The sequence below is a fragment of the Protobothrops mucrosquamatus genome, unplaced genomic scaffold (genome assembly GCF_001527695.2).
Source record: "Protobothrops mucrosquamatus isolate PMUCROS unplaced genomic scaffold, P.Mucros_1.0 scaffold1, whole genome shotgun sequence".
In the NCBI taxonomy this organism is placed as follows: Eukaryota; Metazoa; Chordata; class Lepidosauria; order Squamata; family Viperidae; genus Protobothrops; species Protobothrops mucrosquamatus.
The window spans coordinates 4,936,715-4,953,679 of NW_015386388.1; the positions used below are offsets into that span (position 1 = coordinate 4,936,715).

The 16,965-nt window shown below is 37.5% G+C and overlaps 1 protein-coding gene across 1 annotated transcript; it reads right to left on the reverse strand.

The window, feature by feature from the left end:
• Positions 1 to 3,114: 3,114 nt before the first annotated feature.
• Positions 3,115 to 9,844, reverse strand: LOC107303121 (keratin, type I cytoskeletal 19). The gene is made up of 8 exons (XM_015832317.1): positions 9,359 to 9,844; positions 8,862 to 8,944; positions 8,201 to 8,357; positions 7,924 to 8,085; positions 6,329 to 6,454; positions 5,513 to 5,739; positions 3,990 to 4,108; positions 3,115 to 3,381 (listed from the first exon to the last, which is right to left on the reverse strand). Exons 1-8 carry the CDS (start codon positions 9,842 to 9,844, stop codon positions 3,368 to 3,370), a joined length of 1,374 nt encoding a protein of 457 aa, XP_015687803.1. The 3' UTR covers positions 3,115 to 3,367.
• Between the last annotated feature and the right edge of the window lie 7,121 nt (positions 9,845 to 16,965).

Sequence of the window (16,965 nt, forward strand, 5' to 3'; positions counted from 1 at the left end):
CACTTCAGGTCAACATCCTGAGACCCTGCCCCATTGCTCCTGGGAAGTACCGCAGGACACTAGGGATTTCCCAAGCGTGGAGCATGGGCATCCTCATGATTCAGCTATTGCTCTGAATTGGGAGTCTTGCATATCCGCAAGAGCTCCAAACAGGAATTCACCTGAGGGGGAGTTTGCCATAGAGGCGCTCCTGACTCTGGCACTTCAGCCACTGGGGAGTGGAACGATTGGGGCACTTCTGCAATGCAGGTCACGTCCGAGACTGGTCGCGGGCTCGAGGGATTTAGTTCCCTGGAGCTATCCAGGGTAGTGGGTGAATCCTCAGCCAATTCAGAAGGTTGGGGAATTCCAGCTGCTCTACAGGAGCCTGGAAAGAGCTCTGGCAAATTCTCCAGTACGCCTCACCAGGGGTCACCTGTAAAACATGTGCATAAAAGTCCTGTTCTAGTGAGCCCATCAGACGGGCCAGTAGGCCAGGCGTCCTTAAGTACAAGTCCTGGTCTGCCTAGCCGAGCAGGTGAGCTGACAAGCCAGGCCCCCTCCCTAACCTTGCGTAGGTCACAAAGGGCTAAGGCCCCTCCTAAGCATCTAGGCAATTATGTGAGATTCCTGTCAACACAAGGGACCTTACAAGTCTAGGTCATGGAGATGAACCTACGTTGGGAAAATAGATAGACACGCGAAGCCACATTACAGAGTGGTTGGTTAGCCAACCCTATTAGTTATAGAAGGGTGTTGTATGGAGTGGAATATTATTTTCTTTTCTTTTATTATTATTGTAAGAAATTGGAATTGTGTGTGCGTTCTATCTAGGGGGGAGGGGTGTTGTGTCCTGGGCCTGTCGAGGAAACTCAGCCAGCCCAGAAAGGTTGCAAATGGTCTCTGGAATTGCAAATGCTGCCCGGGACCAGACTGAGTGGCGCCAGCCTTGTGCGCATGCGCAGGGTGCGAAAAACGCTGCCTTCCTATTGGTTAGCACTAGCTGGATTCCTCACCCTATAAAAGGCCTGCGAGCCTTTTTCTCTTTGCTTGGAGTTGGAGAAGGAGAATAAAGAGCTATTGTTTATACCATGCATCTTCGTCAATTGCTTGCGAACCGAAAACACAATAATATACACTTAATTAATAATAATTAAATTAATTATTGTAATAACAACAATACCTGGAGACAGCAGAATAGAAGAGACAGAACTAGAGACAATAATAAAATACAAAGACCCACAAATAGAAATAGCATGACTGTCGCAAAAGAAAGCAAAGGCACAGAAGTACCAATAGTAGTAGGTGCAATAAACAACTGGAACACCACTTGATCACCATTGGCATTGACTAAATTACCTTCATGTCAATAATTATTTAATAATCAAAGCAACAATTAAAGTCTTCTCACTTGAAAAATATTCATAGAATTATCAAGTTGAACAAGGACACTTAGGCCACTGTTGAGTCTAAACACTCCTGCCAAGTACAGGAATCTCAATTAAAGCAACCCACACAAATAGCCATCTAACCCTCTCATAAACATATCTAATAAAGGAGGGATTGACTCCCTCTTTGAGCAACTGATTCCACTGTCAAAATTATAACTAGGAAGATCATTTCTCTAACATTTAAAAATAATCTAAGTTCCTGTAACCTACAGTATATCTGTTATTCCACATCTTGTATTCTGTAACAAGAACAAACAGGCCTTGGATTTCTTGCATGGCTTTCTGATGGCATATGTTGTTTATGTAGCCATGTTTAAAGTAGGAAGTTGAGCCATAAAACAAAGTAGAGTCTGTATTTTTATCAAAGCAGCCAGGGCATCTTCCAGTTCTAATTATTAGAATAAGGAAATGTTACCAAAATATACAATGACATTCCCTCAAAATGACTGATAAAAAAGACACCTGTGCTTTATAATAGAAAGGGTTTTTTCCCATTAATGTTTTCATGAGAGAACTCATTGTTAAGTGTGGGATCAAATCCAGAAGTGAGTGTATGAAAGGTTCTGATTACATGATGGCAGAAACCACAGACCAAAAGGCTGGTTGATTTTCCTTTGTTATATCACAGGGTGGGAATGCCTCGTGATTCTCTTGCATCACTTTTTTCCCCCCTTGTTTTCTTTAAAAAAAAAAAAAGCTTATTGAAACTTGTTTCTTGTTCAAAACAGCAGGCTGCACAAAAAATAGAGTTAGGTCTTTATCAGAACTCTGATTCCTTGCAGAGAGATCTTGAAAGTAAACCGAGGGTTGCATGGGACACAGTAGTCTTGAGTTGTTTACCTCTTTAGTCTTGGGAGCTTTACACAGGGCTTCCATATGAATCTCTAACTAAATTTTCCATAATGCATCCAATATATCCTCAATGTGGGAAATCTGAAATAGGGACATGTCAGCCCTAACTATCTGCCACAAAAGATCCAAGTAGTGCTATATTTTATAAGAAAGCCAGGCTATTTGAAGGACCATTTCTCCCCTATTATATCCACCTGGCCCACCAGGACAGGAAGGCAGTGCATGTTATGGGTCCCATCGATTAGGGAAGTACATCTGGTGGCACCACAAGAAAGAGACTTCCTCATTCCCCCTAAAATATGGTTGACCACCTCCTTTTTTCCTTCCCAAAAGATCCAAAAACCATGGCTTTGTCAGTAATTCTAGGAACCACAAATGAAGATGGAGCTGATTGATTGATTTGATTGTGTTATTGTTGCCATGTTGAGTGGAGTGTGGGGCTTTTAAGGGTTTTTATTACATGATGGATTTTTAAATGTAAGATGTGAGTTGGGAAGCTATAAAAATTTGTGTAATGAATACATAAATAAATATTGCTATTAAACTCTCTTGAAATATATATTTGATGCCCTAAAAGCTATCCACGGGTATCTGGCCCCAATGATTAGCTATTCAGTAGCCTTGCTTTTATCTTTTTTTCTAGAAGGAATAAATAACAAATACTGGCATATATTCTAATATTTAAATAACTTTCATTGACCATGTTTTGCTGTTTTAATAAGCAATTATATAGGAACCTGTTTCAGAAAGGACAAAACACAGAACTTCTTATCTATAAGTTCATGACACAGAGGCATAAGTTTGATTTGCATCTGCTAGAAGCCCAGTTTTATTGAAAACCCATTTTCAGCGGAACATCCAAGAGCAACACCACAGAAATTAAGAAATGCACATGTTAATGGTCATATCTAAGCTTGAGAGGTGGGCAAATCTGCTAGTTAAAAGACAACCCACTGATGGATATTTGCCATGAACAGTGTTCAATAACTAGAGGGAAGATTCCTCTTTTGCTAACTGATACGAACCAGTGTGCAGTATAGAATAGAGTTGCGAAGCCTTTATTAGTTGAAGATCTTATTGTTCATTCATCTGCTGTATCCTAGAGAAAGAAAAGGAAAGAGAAAACTTTGTGAGTAGAAATGAAAACATCTCAAATTAATAAATATGGCCTACCCTCTTAACATGGAAGATGTTGAGAAAGTAATTAAGAAATCCTTCCTGAATTATGAAACAAAAGATGTCAGGGGATACAAGCTAGATGACTGATTCATTAATCTGATTGATTTTCAGTTTGGAAGTATAAATGCACCTTAAAATAAGGAACTGGAATGAGTATATGCACATTGCTAAGTCTGTTACATGTTCACTCAGAACAAATTCAGATACAGTTGGGACAGAACAATCTTAATAAATCTCAGTAAGTGAGTAACAGAGCCACAATAGTTAATCTATGGCTGCATGGTCCAGGGACTTAAAGGAACAGGTCTGGATATCAATCTAAAAACATTAATGAAATAAAAATGACTGTAGAATCTGTAGAGACAATACAAGAATTGGACAGGCCAAAGCTAAGCTAAAATAGCTTGTATTTCCTTTCCAAGAAAGGTTCATTTTTCAATTTTGCATATATATATATATATATAGCAAAATGTTTGTTTGTTTTAAGGATTAGTTTCCATGTTTAATATAGGGACACTTCCCCCTTACCTTTCGTGTCCGAAGAGGAGGCCTGGCCTGGACTAGAGCTACTGTAAGAATGAGAGAGGACTCTAACTCCTCCTGAATGTTTGGAAAGTCCACCTCCAGAAGGGCTGCTGCTTGGACTACTGTTGGAAAAAAAGAAGAGGGAAATAGATAGATAGATAGATAGATAATTTAATTTGTATACCGCCCTTCTCCCATAGGACTCAGGGCGGTTCACAGCATATTAAAAACAAATAATATACACACAATACAAAAAATGCAAAATACAAAAATACAGAAATACAAAAAATAAACCCCGATAAAAGCCGAATTAAAACCAAATATTACCAGCTGTGTTTCCAATTNTGGTAACTAACACCTTAAAGCGCACCCGGAAGACCACTGGTAACCAGTGCAGCTCGCGCAGCAGCGGTGTCACATGGGAGCGACGAGTCCCTCCCAACACCGCCCGCGCGGCCGCATTCTGGACCAGTTGGAGTCTCCGGGTGCTCCTCAGAGGGAGCCCCATGTAGAGAGCATTACAGTAGTCCAGGCGAGAGGTGACTACCCTTGAATGAGATCAAAAAAAGTATTAAATATATATTGATAGCACTAAATGAAATTATTTGTGCTGTTTCTATGGTATATGATTGCAGGGCATGAGAAGAATGAGAACAGAGGATTCCTTGGGTGAATTTATATGAGCAGAAGAAGAGATCTACTAAATTAGCCCAAAAGTTTATCTAGTTCCAGCATTCTTTCTCCTAGGATGGCCAGGCTGCATCTATGTCAACCCTATGCTTCTACAAATTCCCAATGAATACAGAACTCAAACATATTCTGAAGTAGATAATGTGTACATCTGACAGCTCCATTTTCATTCATTGTTAGTTATCATACAGTAGCACTGTAATGTAAAGACACCATACCCTGTGCATTTTTAGGTATCCTCTTGTGTGTTATGCATATGTAGAGGCAGATGCTGAAGGCCAGAGACTGGGAGGGCAAATTAATCTAATAAACTAGAATCATCATCTTCTTGAGAAACTGATAGGGTTTGCCAGAAAATTGAGTCTTTTGTGTTTGATAATTAACCTACGGTATTGATTTTCAAAACTTTTGAACAGTTTGAGAATTTAAATTTACTAAAATTAAAAGAAAACCATCTTGTTTGAGTCATCCATATATTAACCCTTTAAAAATGTGACCATGAGCAGATGGATGCTTCAACAGATTAGTTTCTAATCTTCAACAGATCTAGCCTTGCAGGAAGCAAATGGCTCCTCTGTCCACAGAAAGTCCATGATAAGTAAAGGCAGGAAATAGGTCTAATACAGAAGGAATAAAATCTCACATACACCTCTCTGGAAGTAAAATAAAAATAAATTTAAATAAATTACTGTTACACCCTACACTCACTGTTGAAGGTAGCTGCTTCCCTTAGTGTAATGGCACACCTAACTCTACCTCAGAAGAGTTATGGGGCTAGTAGGAAAGAAGGAATAGTAGAAAATCTAAAATGTTTAAGTTTGCCATAATCTACCTACCTAATGTCTTGCTGCCCTTCCTCTAAAAGGGAGCGGTAGGTCTGGATCTCCTGTTCCAAGCGACACTTGACATCTAGAAGTTCTCTGTATTCCCGATTCTGACACTCCATCTCTGCCCTCAACTCTGCTAGCTGCTGTTCCACAAGGGAGATCTGGTTCTGTATTTCAGCCAGGTGGGTATTGTAGCGGCATTCAGTCTCGCCCAAGGAGTCTTGGAGTGATTCCCTCTTAAGAAGTTAAAAAGTGAAAGTTACCAATAGAAAATCAAGGCTAAAAAATTTCAAGAATGTATCCTACAGGCTACATTTTTCCAAAGAAAAGGATAATCTTTGGTACTTCAGAAATAATGCTTTGATTTTTGTATATGTGAAGACATGAAATGCCCTTTACAGAAGTCATTGGCAATTACATATATATGAATGCTATGATGAATAACTTACAGCGTAGAAATATTTTCCTTCCCCATTCCATCAGTTACTTCTAATATTCCTTTTGTTGCAGGTTCCCCAATTCTCTTTCTTTGCTTCTATTTGCCCTGTACCTATTTGCCTTTAACCAACCCCTTGGTTTAGTCCTGGCCCAGGAATAGTCATCATCTTGTAAAATCGTCTCATGAGTTGACTGGCCCTACAGATCTGCATATTTACCTAAAATAGTAGTCTTCTAGAGTTGCAATCTTTGATACCGTAGAGAAAGTATTTAAAAATGTCCCTTTTCTATCAGTATGAATCTTATACTTGCTATGACTAATAAGTAGTTCATGGAAGAGGCAGATCAGAAATTAAAGTCTATTGTTTAAATAAGAGAGATGCTTACCAAGCAAAGCTGAGCCTGCAAATCTATTTCTAAGGTTTGCAGTTGACGTTTCAGGTCAACAACTTGATTGTTGCAATCCTCAACTTCTTTGCTACTGATGCAGACCTCCTGATTCACTTCTTCCATCTGAAAAGGCATAAAAATAAGATGGGAAATTAAGAAACAGTTTCTTTACTGAGGAAACTACTGACATCAAGATGAGTTTGAACCTTGGAAACATTAAAATATTGGTAAGGGGAAATATTTTTAAGAAAGAGAATAAGGGCATGCTCTAAGTGTTGTCCTATTTTTAAAGTATGCTGAGGAACAATACATTTTAATTATTAAAATAGGCTTACTTATATTCATAGTAAGGACAATATCATGATATGAGAGTGATAGTGTTGGTGATGATACCCCATCTTTATTTTGTACAACTCATGGCAGCATTATGTATGCTGCCATTACCTATTTCCCCAACCACAACAATCACATGACATGAATTGAGAGCTGAGAAATTATAATTGGCTCAAATCACCCAAAAAACCTTTCAGTTTTGAGTCCAGCACCTTAACCACTGTGCCAAGCCGGCAAGTAGAAAATTAAATGGAGGATTTCCATGTTTATTTTGGGTCATTAGAGTTAGCAGCTCACATGAATAAATGCATTTACTTATATTCATGATTTCACCACTAATTACATAAGGAATATTCTGAAGATCTTTCTTTACATGGCCAGCCCTCCTTTACCATGATCACCATGTATTACATTTTTGTTTCATTTCCAGCTTGGATTTGTCCTTTCTAAACATAAAAGGCACCACCAAAGGTAGGCATGGTATTCCGGTCTGGCTTTTCCCATTCTAGGTGAATGACCATATATGAGGATAGATCCTTTTACTCTCTGGTAGGCCTAACACAAACCTGGAGTTTTCTGAAAGTAGCTGAAAATATGCCACAAACACTATTCCCAAAACACACTCAAAATGTTGACTCTGCTCCTCCTGATGGGCTCGCCATCCCCTCTGCAGTCTTTGAAAGCCAAAAATGTTTTTATAAGTATAATGAAGTTCAGTCATTAACCAAAACAGTTGTGGATTTCTAAATGGGAGAGTTGTGACAGACCAAAATAGTGCAGCATCCCAGGATGAGTGAAATAGGATTATCTTGCTTATTCTCTCTCATTGCCTCTATAAACATTTCACAATATAAACAGGGGGAAGAGCTGAGAAACTGTTACCCCTAAAGGACCAGATTTCAGCTCAGAACTGCCCCTTAATGATAAGGAAAGCATATATCATACTTATAAATATGCTGTAGGAAGAGGTGTTCAATTCAAATCTAGAAGGAGAGCAAATAGTCTTGAAGTTGCCTCTCAATAGCAAAGTCCTGAACATAGTTTACTTGGTCCAGTCCTTTCCTAATGGATATGTGGCATTACTTCAATGCGCATTTATTACACTGAAAATAGAATATGTAAATGTTGTGAAAATCAGTCTTCCTCCTTAAGTGGTGCTTTTCCCCCAGAACTGCATAAGCAACTGCTCAGATTGTCAGCTGTTACAGTATAAACATGACTCTGTGAACTCGATTTTATCGTATTTAGAAACAACATACCTTGCGTTCATACCACTGCTCAACTTCTTTGCGGTTGTTCTCAATCATGGTTTCATACTGACATCTCATTTCTTCCAGAACCTTCTTCAGATCTGGACCTGGGGAAGAATTAACTTCCACACTAACATCACCACAAGTCTGACTCTTCAGACTCTTAATTTCCTGCAAATGAAGTTCAAAAGGATGTGGATGTTCAGTCAGAAGTTAAAGATTTTTTTCAGTCCCACTCCTACCATGAATAATAGCAACATAGGTAACGTGGAGAAGGGAAACTCACCTCTTCATGGTTCTTCTTGATACAGCACAACTCTTCCCGGAGGGATTCAAGTTGTGCCTCTAAATCAGATCTACAGAGAGTCAGTTGATCCAGGACCTGGCGCAATCCATTGATATCAGCTTCCACATTTTGGCAAAGAGCCAATTCAGTTTCATACCTGCATCATAGTTAAAGGAAGGGGGAGAAAAAGCACTGTTAGATCTATAAGGATCATTAGCAAATCTATTCTTCTGGAATAGACTTGTATGAAAAGGATTCCCTCTTTTACTTCATTGTGCTGTTCTGCAGTGGAGGGTTCATTTGTGGATTATTTGATAGTTATCCCATTATGGAAAAGGAAATTTTAAAAGGCACTTGTTTCATGTGTGGTTTTTATATTTTATTGGTATTTTTATTGGTACTTTCCTTGTTGGATTGTTGTGAGCCACCAATATTGCAAGAGTCATGTGTCATACAAGTTTAATAACTTATTATATACACAATAATGTGAAATCACAGCTGTCAGTTCTTTAGCTGGAATTGGTCTTTATACATATCAAATTTTCCCAACAATCTAGAATGTCTTTATGTATCGGCATTGGATGTGTGCGGTTCCAAGCTGTATGACCTTTTGTAATTTTTGTAATGATTATTATTATTATGTGATTCAAGTGACACTTACTTCAACCTGAAATCATCAGCAGTCATGCGGTTATTGTCAATATCCAGGATAAGCTTACTATTATCCACAGTGGCACAAACTATCTGCAATAGGGAAAGAATAATGTTATTTGAACTTTGTCACCTACTACTTCTTAATTGTCACAACATTGTACTTCAAATTTAGCCTTTAATTTTACTTCCCAGTCTCAGTGTGTTCCCTACCCAGAAGGGATGCACTGGACTTATTTCATGCTTTCCTCTCTCAGCCATGATTTTCTTCATTCATCAAATCCTTGATGGATCTTGCTCTCTAGCTTTGGCAAGAACCATTTCCCAAATAGTATTTCCCAACCCTAATGCTAACTCTAACTATCTCCTTCTTCGAATAGCCATTCTGTTCCTAGTTAATGTAACATATATTTCTACATTAAATCCCAAAGCATCAAGGCCTAACCTATAGCATGCCTAGAATGATTATTAATATAGGTGCACATTGTAGAAGAACAATTTTCATACCTGATTCTTTAACTCCTCAATTTGTTGATAATAAGAGCTATAATCCTTTAGCTCAGATGGTGGGCCTTGTCGGTCATACCACTGCCTAATTCGGGCTTCAAGATCAGCGTTCTCCTCCTCAAGATTTCTCACTTTCTCCAAGTAACAGGCCAGGCGGTCATTGAGGTTCTGCATGGTCATCTTCTCATCACAGGAGATCAAAGTGGTTTCATTGCTAATGCCAAAGCCACCACCAATTTGCCCAAAGCGGAAACTGCCCCCAGAACCATACACGTAGCTCCCTCCAAAGCCACCATCAGTGCAACTTGCCCCTCCATAAGAGACGCCACTAGAAAAGGTCCTCCCAGATACACCACCTCCAACACTACTTACAACAGAGGACGGACCTCTCCCGGAGATTCCTGAAACTACCCTTATTCCACCACAGCTACTACTGGAGCTTCTCCCCTTGGTGTACATCATAGTCTGTTTGGACCTGCAACTCATGTCAAATGAATTTTAGAAGCAAGATCAAGGAGCCAGAAAAAAATAATAAAGCCAAAGATGCACAGCTTGATGCAAAGATAGACTGCAAATGCTGACATATACCCAGGTATCTATTTATACTTTCTGCAATGTGGGCGTTGCCATAAGGGTGTTACTTTGTCTTCCATAAGGCTGGCTCATCTGGCTTTCCCCAGCCAAAGAAAATTATTCTTAAGGCAAATTTGCCTTCAGAAATCTCAGCTACACTCAGCTCTTGCGTGGTGTCAGCACATTTCTTTCCCAAATACATCAGCCACAATATCAAATGAATCATTCTCTTTGCTCCACACTGAAAAGTATCATAAAATAGTATTATTATAAAATATTCAAGGGAAAGAAATAATTACAGCCTATTGCAACAAAAATATCTTCCACTGATATTAGGGATCATTTGTGTTGATTTCATCTTGATTTTATTTTGCTATAGTAAGTAAGATAGTCTTCTATGAGTTTTCCACTTTTGGGGCTCATTTGGAGGCTAAGCATATAACACCTCTCAAATCTTGGCAAGTTTTCAAGTCCAGGTATATTAAACGGGGGTCTTTGTCTCTAATCTTGAAAGCTGCCAAGCACATTTGGTTATTAAATAGGTAAGTGATTACGTTTTGAACCTGAATCACATGAGAAATTAATACTGGGAAATAACTCTAATTTGAAAACGGTAGGGAACATGTTTTATTGGAATCCCCGCATGAGCCATTGGATCAATATTTTAAATAAGTTAATTTAAATGACTGTTTTAAAGATATTGAGAGGCTGCATTCTGATTTATTCACAAAATTCACTTGACAACATATGCAACTAAAACACATGCTGAATAGTCCAGATGCTTCAGCAACTTCTAAAAGAGCTACAGTTTTAGGTTCCTATAGAGATTGAGTGCTTGAAGAGAAACCCAAAATCCATTTTTATCAAGAACAGCTTAAAAATAAAAGTAAAATATTAGTTATAAAAATGAATTGTGGAATAAAGAATTGAACTATCCAAATTTGGAGGATCAGTGGGTCCGTATGTTAAGAAATATTGAATTGCATTGACACCAGTAGATGTTACATAGATAATTTCTTTCTTTTTGACAAGTAGTCTTCTTTTTTTCTTTTGTCACATTTAGTATATTTTAATCAAGATAATACATTTAGGGTTTTTTATTTCCTCATAACTTTTCATTGTTAGGGTTGTACCTGTCTCACTTTTAAAGCAAATTAGACAATCCATTCCCCTGTTGGGTCATCGTTTCAGAGATATTTCTTTATCTAAATAGAGAAACACAATGATCAAAAATAAAAAATAAAAAGATGTTGTACAGCTCAGGGAAGGCGTCTGGGGCAACCTAGCTGGGGAGGATATGTGGGAGTGCACAAGTGGTACCACTTGGAGAGGGAAGGTGTGAGAGGATGGTGGGGTCAGGGAAGGTGTGTCAGGGGGTGCCATGTCCCAGAAAGAGATTACAGAAGTTCCTTTCTTGCTAACTGCTGCTGGGTATGGGAGACAGTGAGGGACTGAGAAAATGACTGTTATAAAAATGTTATAAAAGGTTTAAAATGAGCATCGCGTGTCTGCAGCAACAGCCTGGTGGGGCTGAAGCGGAGGCAGATCACAAGCATTGAAGCAACCACATTTTTTCCCAAATTTCATTCCTTCAGGAGTCACAGGTTCCAGATTTTGGGCTTACTGTAAATTAACCCTTTTGAGGTACATTGGTTCAAAAACTGTTGCCTAATGATACCTACAAGACATGTTTTTTCTTAAAGATATGTCATGGAGCACAGGGTATTTTTCCTCCAAAATTTCTGTACTTTGTTAGTAGTAATTGGTTCCTAAATTGAATCTAATGTTCCTTTAAGGGTTTCTATGTTAAAATGTGTTACTATTAGCTAATGTTTCCAAATGGCTATAGAGAAAGGTAATACACAGTGTAGATGAAACAAAACAGGTAGAGGCAATTACTCCATGGTTGCAAAAATAAAGATTTTTTAAATAATAGTTTCAGTTGGCAAAAAAAAAATCTTACTCAGGCATCTCTAATGCTTGGATTATGCTTTTCTTCCAAGGAAGATACAACATTTATAACTCATGGGCTTCCTTGGGTGTTTTTCTATGATAGAATAGTTTTAGAACTAATCCACACAGTTCTTACAAAGGCAGAGAAATTTCCTTGGGGTAGGATTGGGCAAACTTTTGGTGACATTAAGGCTGCGCTGAACATTTGGGAAGAACCCATAAAGATGTAGTGGGCACAGTTAAAACAGTTTCTTTTTCAAGAATGAAGACATCTTCCGGTCAATTACAATCTACCCCTCCTGAAGAAAATAACTGAACCTAGGATTGTTGATTTTGTTTTCCTAAGTTTGGGAGAATTTTAAGATTGTGGTTTAGCAACCATCATGGCTGAATTCACAAAACACAGGCAACCAGAACCAAGAAAACCATATAATATGTTCGCGGATGTGTGAAACCAGTCTGCTCAAACTACATTGGATGAGACATGTGTTTCTATTACTGTATTTGGACTGTAAAAATAGCTTTTTGAATATCTATACGTTCAAGATGGAAATAAGTCATTTCATTAACATTTTAATGAACATTTACCTAAGTTGCACTTTCTGAAACTATATGTGGGGTATAAGAAAATTTAGTTTCAGACATAATTTTACTTATAAAAGAGCATTATATTTTCATGGGGAATTTAGTTATATCAAGGACATACTAAGATGGGAGAAACTACAATTGTCATGTTTGAGGAGAATTTCTGTGATAAAGGTGAATATTCTGCCTAGAATGATGTTTCTGTTTTGACAACTAATTACCAGTTAAATAATGGCTAAAAATATATTTAAGTGTGTACTGTATGTCGAGGGAAAAACATGAATTAAACGTGCTGGTTTTAACTTTAAAGCTCTTTATCACATGCCTTTCTTCGTTTATATCAGTCTGCCCATATACAGCGATACAAGATGCAAAGGAAAAAGGAAGAAAGAGTTTTACTTGATCTGAAATTGTATGTTGCAGCTTGTTTTTTTGGTTTGGATGAAAGAATAGGTGTTTCCAAGATATAAAAGATTTTTAGAGTTATGACGTTTTGGGTACATGGATACTTGTGGTACAATAAAAGCAGATTTAGATTTCAAAAATCATTATTTTTGATGCTGTATGAAATATGGAATTCATGCAAATCCCAACTGTGCTCATAAGCACTTTTATAGCTCTTAGCACAGGAAGTATTTTATAGATGAGATACAATAGTCCTGTTGTTTTTAATAGATCTAACTAACATGTAACTAGCCTGTTTAGTTCCAATTAATCACGCTTGAAAGGCAGATGACTCTTTCCTCAATAATGTGATAAGTGAAGGATTGATGCTTTTAGCAATGTCTTTTGCACATTGTTTTACCTGTTGCCCCCTCCCCTTTCAAGTGGCTACTTCTGCCACTTGAAAGGAAATGCATCACCAAAAACTAAGGACATAAACAATAATTTGCAAAATAAAATTACACTGGCAGACATTTATAAAAACATGAGTTCATGCATACATATACTGGATCTAACCAAAAGTATAATGCATGTCACCATAGCAAAACATGTGTGGAATGCTTCTCGGTTTGTTTTTTTAAGGGCTATTTTCGAACAATTGCAACAACTCAACTCTCCAGTGACACAACTCATCCCATGCTTTTGACATGCTAAATGTAGGAAATATGATTTTCCATCAAGTATGAATGAACAATGTCCAAAAACCCTCAGCAGGCAAAGAGTTAGTCTTAGTTATTAGAATCATATTTCCAGATTTGTATATCTTGACACCCAATTGGTTGAGGTTCCAGTTAATATAGCTACTTCACAATGGTGTGCGGATTATGGTTTTATATTCTTTTTAGGTTGGGCCTTGCCATCAAGAATCAGATTTTTTAATTCTCTTTTCATATTAACATCTGAAATATAGAAATAGATATGAGCATTGCTTTCGGTAAAACATGCTCTTTCTAGAACTTGTTCTTTTTATACCTTGAATTGGGAGGAAACCTACCATCAGAAACTTTTCACTTTCTTGTTTTCCTTTTCTTTTTCTAAATTAAGTGTCACTGACAAGTGCTCTAAGTTGTGCACCACTTGCTTGATGTTAATAATTTGCTAATAAAGATCTCTCATGAATTACCAAGATGCCTCAAGCACCATTCAACTGCTTGATTGTCTGAAGCATTAAAAGAGCCTGATAATTTGAATAAGATCCTACAAGGAAATCAATGCAGGAGCAGAAACTCTCCTGCATACAGATAATTCTTGAGCCCTGCTGCTCCCTTAGGAAAATACTCAAATCATTCCATAAATACAAACTCAGCAAAGATCAGCCAGCACTAAAATGAAATTATGGATGAAAAGATCCTCTGGGCAAGGAAGGGAGAGTCTGGGAATTATAATTGGTGTAGAGGAGTGGCTGTATGGAAGGACAGGTACTCACACAATGTCTTTCTTTGCTGTAAGCCACGTCACTAGTGGAATTTCCCAGCTGTTTATATGACATTCCAGGTTCCTATTCTCTAGCATTGTTGTTCTTAAAAATATAAATATTGTCACTTAAAGACCATATTAATTCCCAAACTATAATATTATATCCATTATTAGGTCTTGAACTGTTATGTCTCTGAAATTTCTTTCCTTTTATAAATACCATTTTATCCATGTTTCTTTTTCATGGCCTCTTCCTTTTCCTGCACTTTTCTATTTATCTATTCATCTATCCATCCATTCACTTAGCTTTTGTACCTACCTACCTATTTAAATAGTTCTCCTAACATCTTTTTGCTTTTCTTGTACTCCTTCATCTCCCTTTAAAAATATAATAATTATCTGGCAAAAAGAGAATCAGATAAGATCCAGCTACTATAGGACTTGGTTGCCAGAAAAGACCAGACCCAAATGTTCTTTCTCTCTTTTCTCTCCCACCTTACTTCATTCTCTATTTTACTCTATCCTAGTACAGTATTATTTTCTTCTTCCATTTCTATGCATAAGGTATTTTTGTTGTTTCTTTACTATTGAAATTAAACATCCTAAAAGCACCTTGCCAAAAAAAAACAAACCCAAAACCCAACAATAACAGAAATTACCAACTTTCTGGATTTCTCTGCAAGCTCCTTAGTCCAGGGAGAAATTGTTAATATGTTCATTTAGGTGAGCCACGTTTTCCTCATCCCCTTCTTAGGCTAACCAAAGAGTGCTATTTTTGAAGCAACATCCTCGGTAATAGCAATATTTCTGATTACTCTAACCAGTTATTGTATTAAACTAACTAAAAATTCTCGGATAGTTTTTATTGTTCATTATTAGCTGAACAATAAAAACTAGGTTGACTTGACTTGACTTGGCTATCAATGTCATCAGAAGATACTTAATCCCTTGTTTGGTACTTGTACATCAATTTTAAGGAGGTGGTAGTGATGGAAAGATAGAAATTCCTTGACAAATTCTGCAAACTTCATCTCCTACCCTCTCAATTTTGACCAGATCATAATCGTAGTTCTTTTCTTTTCTTTCTTTCTTTCTTTCTTTCTTTCTTTCTTTCTTTCTTTCTTTCTTTCTTTCTTTCTTTCTTTCTTTCTTTCTTTCTTTTTCTTTCTTTCTTTCTTTCTTTCTTTTTTAACAAAAGGAATTTACTTAATATTTTCTGTTTTAAATAAGACAGTTTCCCCTGATGAATGTTACTTCCGGATTTCTGCCAACTACATGGGCAAGTCCATGCAGTTTCTTTGGGAATGTTTATCTGATGTGGTTGCCATTGCCACCTTTTAGGTCTAAGAGAGAGCATATGACTGGCCAAATTCACATAAATAGTGCAGGGTCAGAGAAGGTTGGTTGAAGCCATAAAGATAAATATCTGCACCGCAATATTTTTTAGTGTCTTCTATTTGCAGGATATGCTTCAGAAATACATCCATCCCTTGAGAGGGACCTGTTCCATGAGCAGTTCTTGGATTTCATAATAGTGGTATCACTAGCAAAGCTTGGGCAAAGCTTGTTCAACATCACTTTTATCTTGTTGTTTGTCATCTTAACTTGCAAAATTTGCATATTGCCTAGCAGGCATTCTCTGATGAAGACTTTTTCCATGACTCTAATGTGTGCAGGAAGATCACGCAAGCTAGAAATTAACACAGCGGAAAAAATAAGGTGGTTTTTTAATTTGTTTGGTATGTAGAATATATAGAGAGATTCATTAAATTAATTCTATATTGTAGGTTCAGTTAATTCATGTATTCATTATAGTTCAGACTGCCTAGCCAAAACATGGAAATACTTAGGGCTGCAATTTTTGAAATGTTTAATAATGTGGTTGTTCAGTGCTTCTTTAATAAAGTTTTAATTGTCAAATATTATTAATCAACATGTCTCATGTTCTAATTCATACCTCACACAATTTTTCTCTTCTTGTTCTCAAAGTGATTTCATATTCTGAGATATAAAAAGGGTATCTTCCAAATGGAAAAAACAAAATTGTCAAACATTTTCATACATCCACAAGGAAGTGCTTCAAAAAATTTCTTTCAGCTCATAATCACTAGGAATCAGGCAGTGAATAAATGTATTATTATTATTATTATTATTATTATTATTATTATTATTATTATTATTATTATTGATGATCATTGAATAGTCAGTCAGATGTTCAGACTGGATTTGGCATTTTGTCTACCTATCGAGTCCTTACCAAGGACCTGGGATAGGCAGATGTGGATGTTTGATGGCATTACAGATATTGTCGCAAGATGGAAGCAGTTCCTAGTAAGATCGCCTTTTTCAATTGACTAATGGCGAATTTGTCAATGCCAATGGTGTTCAAGTGGTGCTCCAGTTGTTTTGGGATTGCACCCAAGGCACCTATTACTATTATTCAGGGCTTTTTTTCTCGGAGAAAAGGTGGCGGAACTCAAACCTGGCCACGCCCTCATCAAACCCTAGGACCGCCCCTTTAGAGAACAGGAATGCAAGTAAAATTTGGGAGGGGCTATTTCCGGTGTGGGAGGGGCTATTTCCGGTGCGGCCGGCCCGGAAAAAGGTGCCGGAACGCCGTTCCGCCGCGTTCCGGC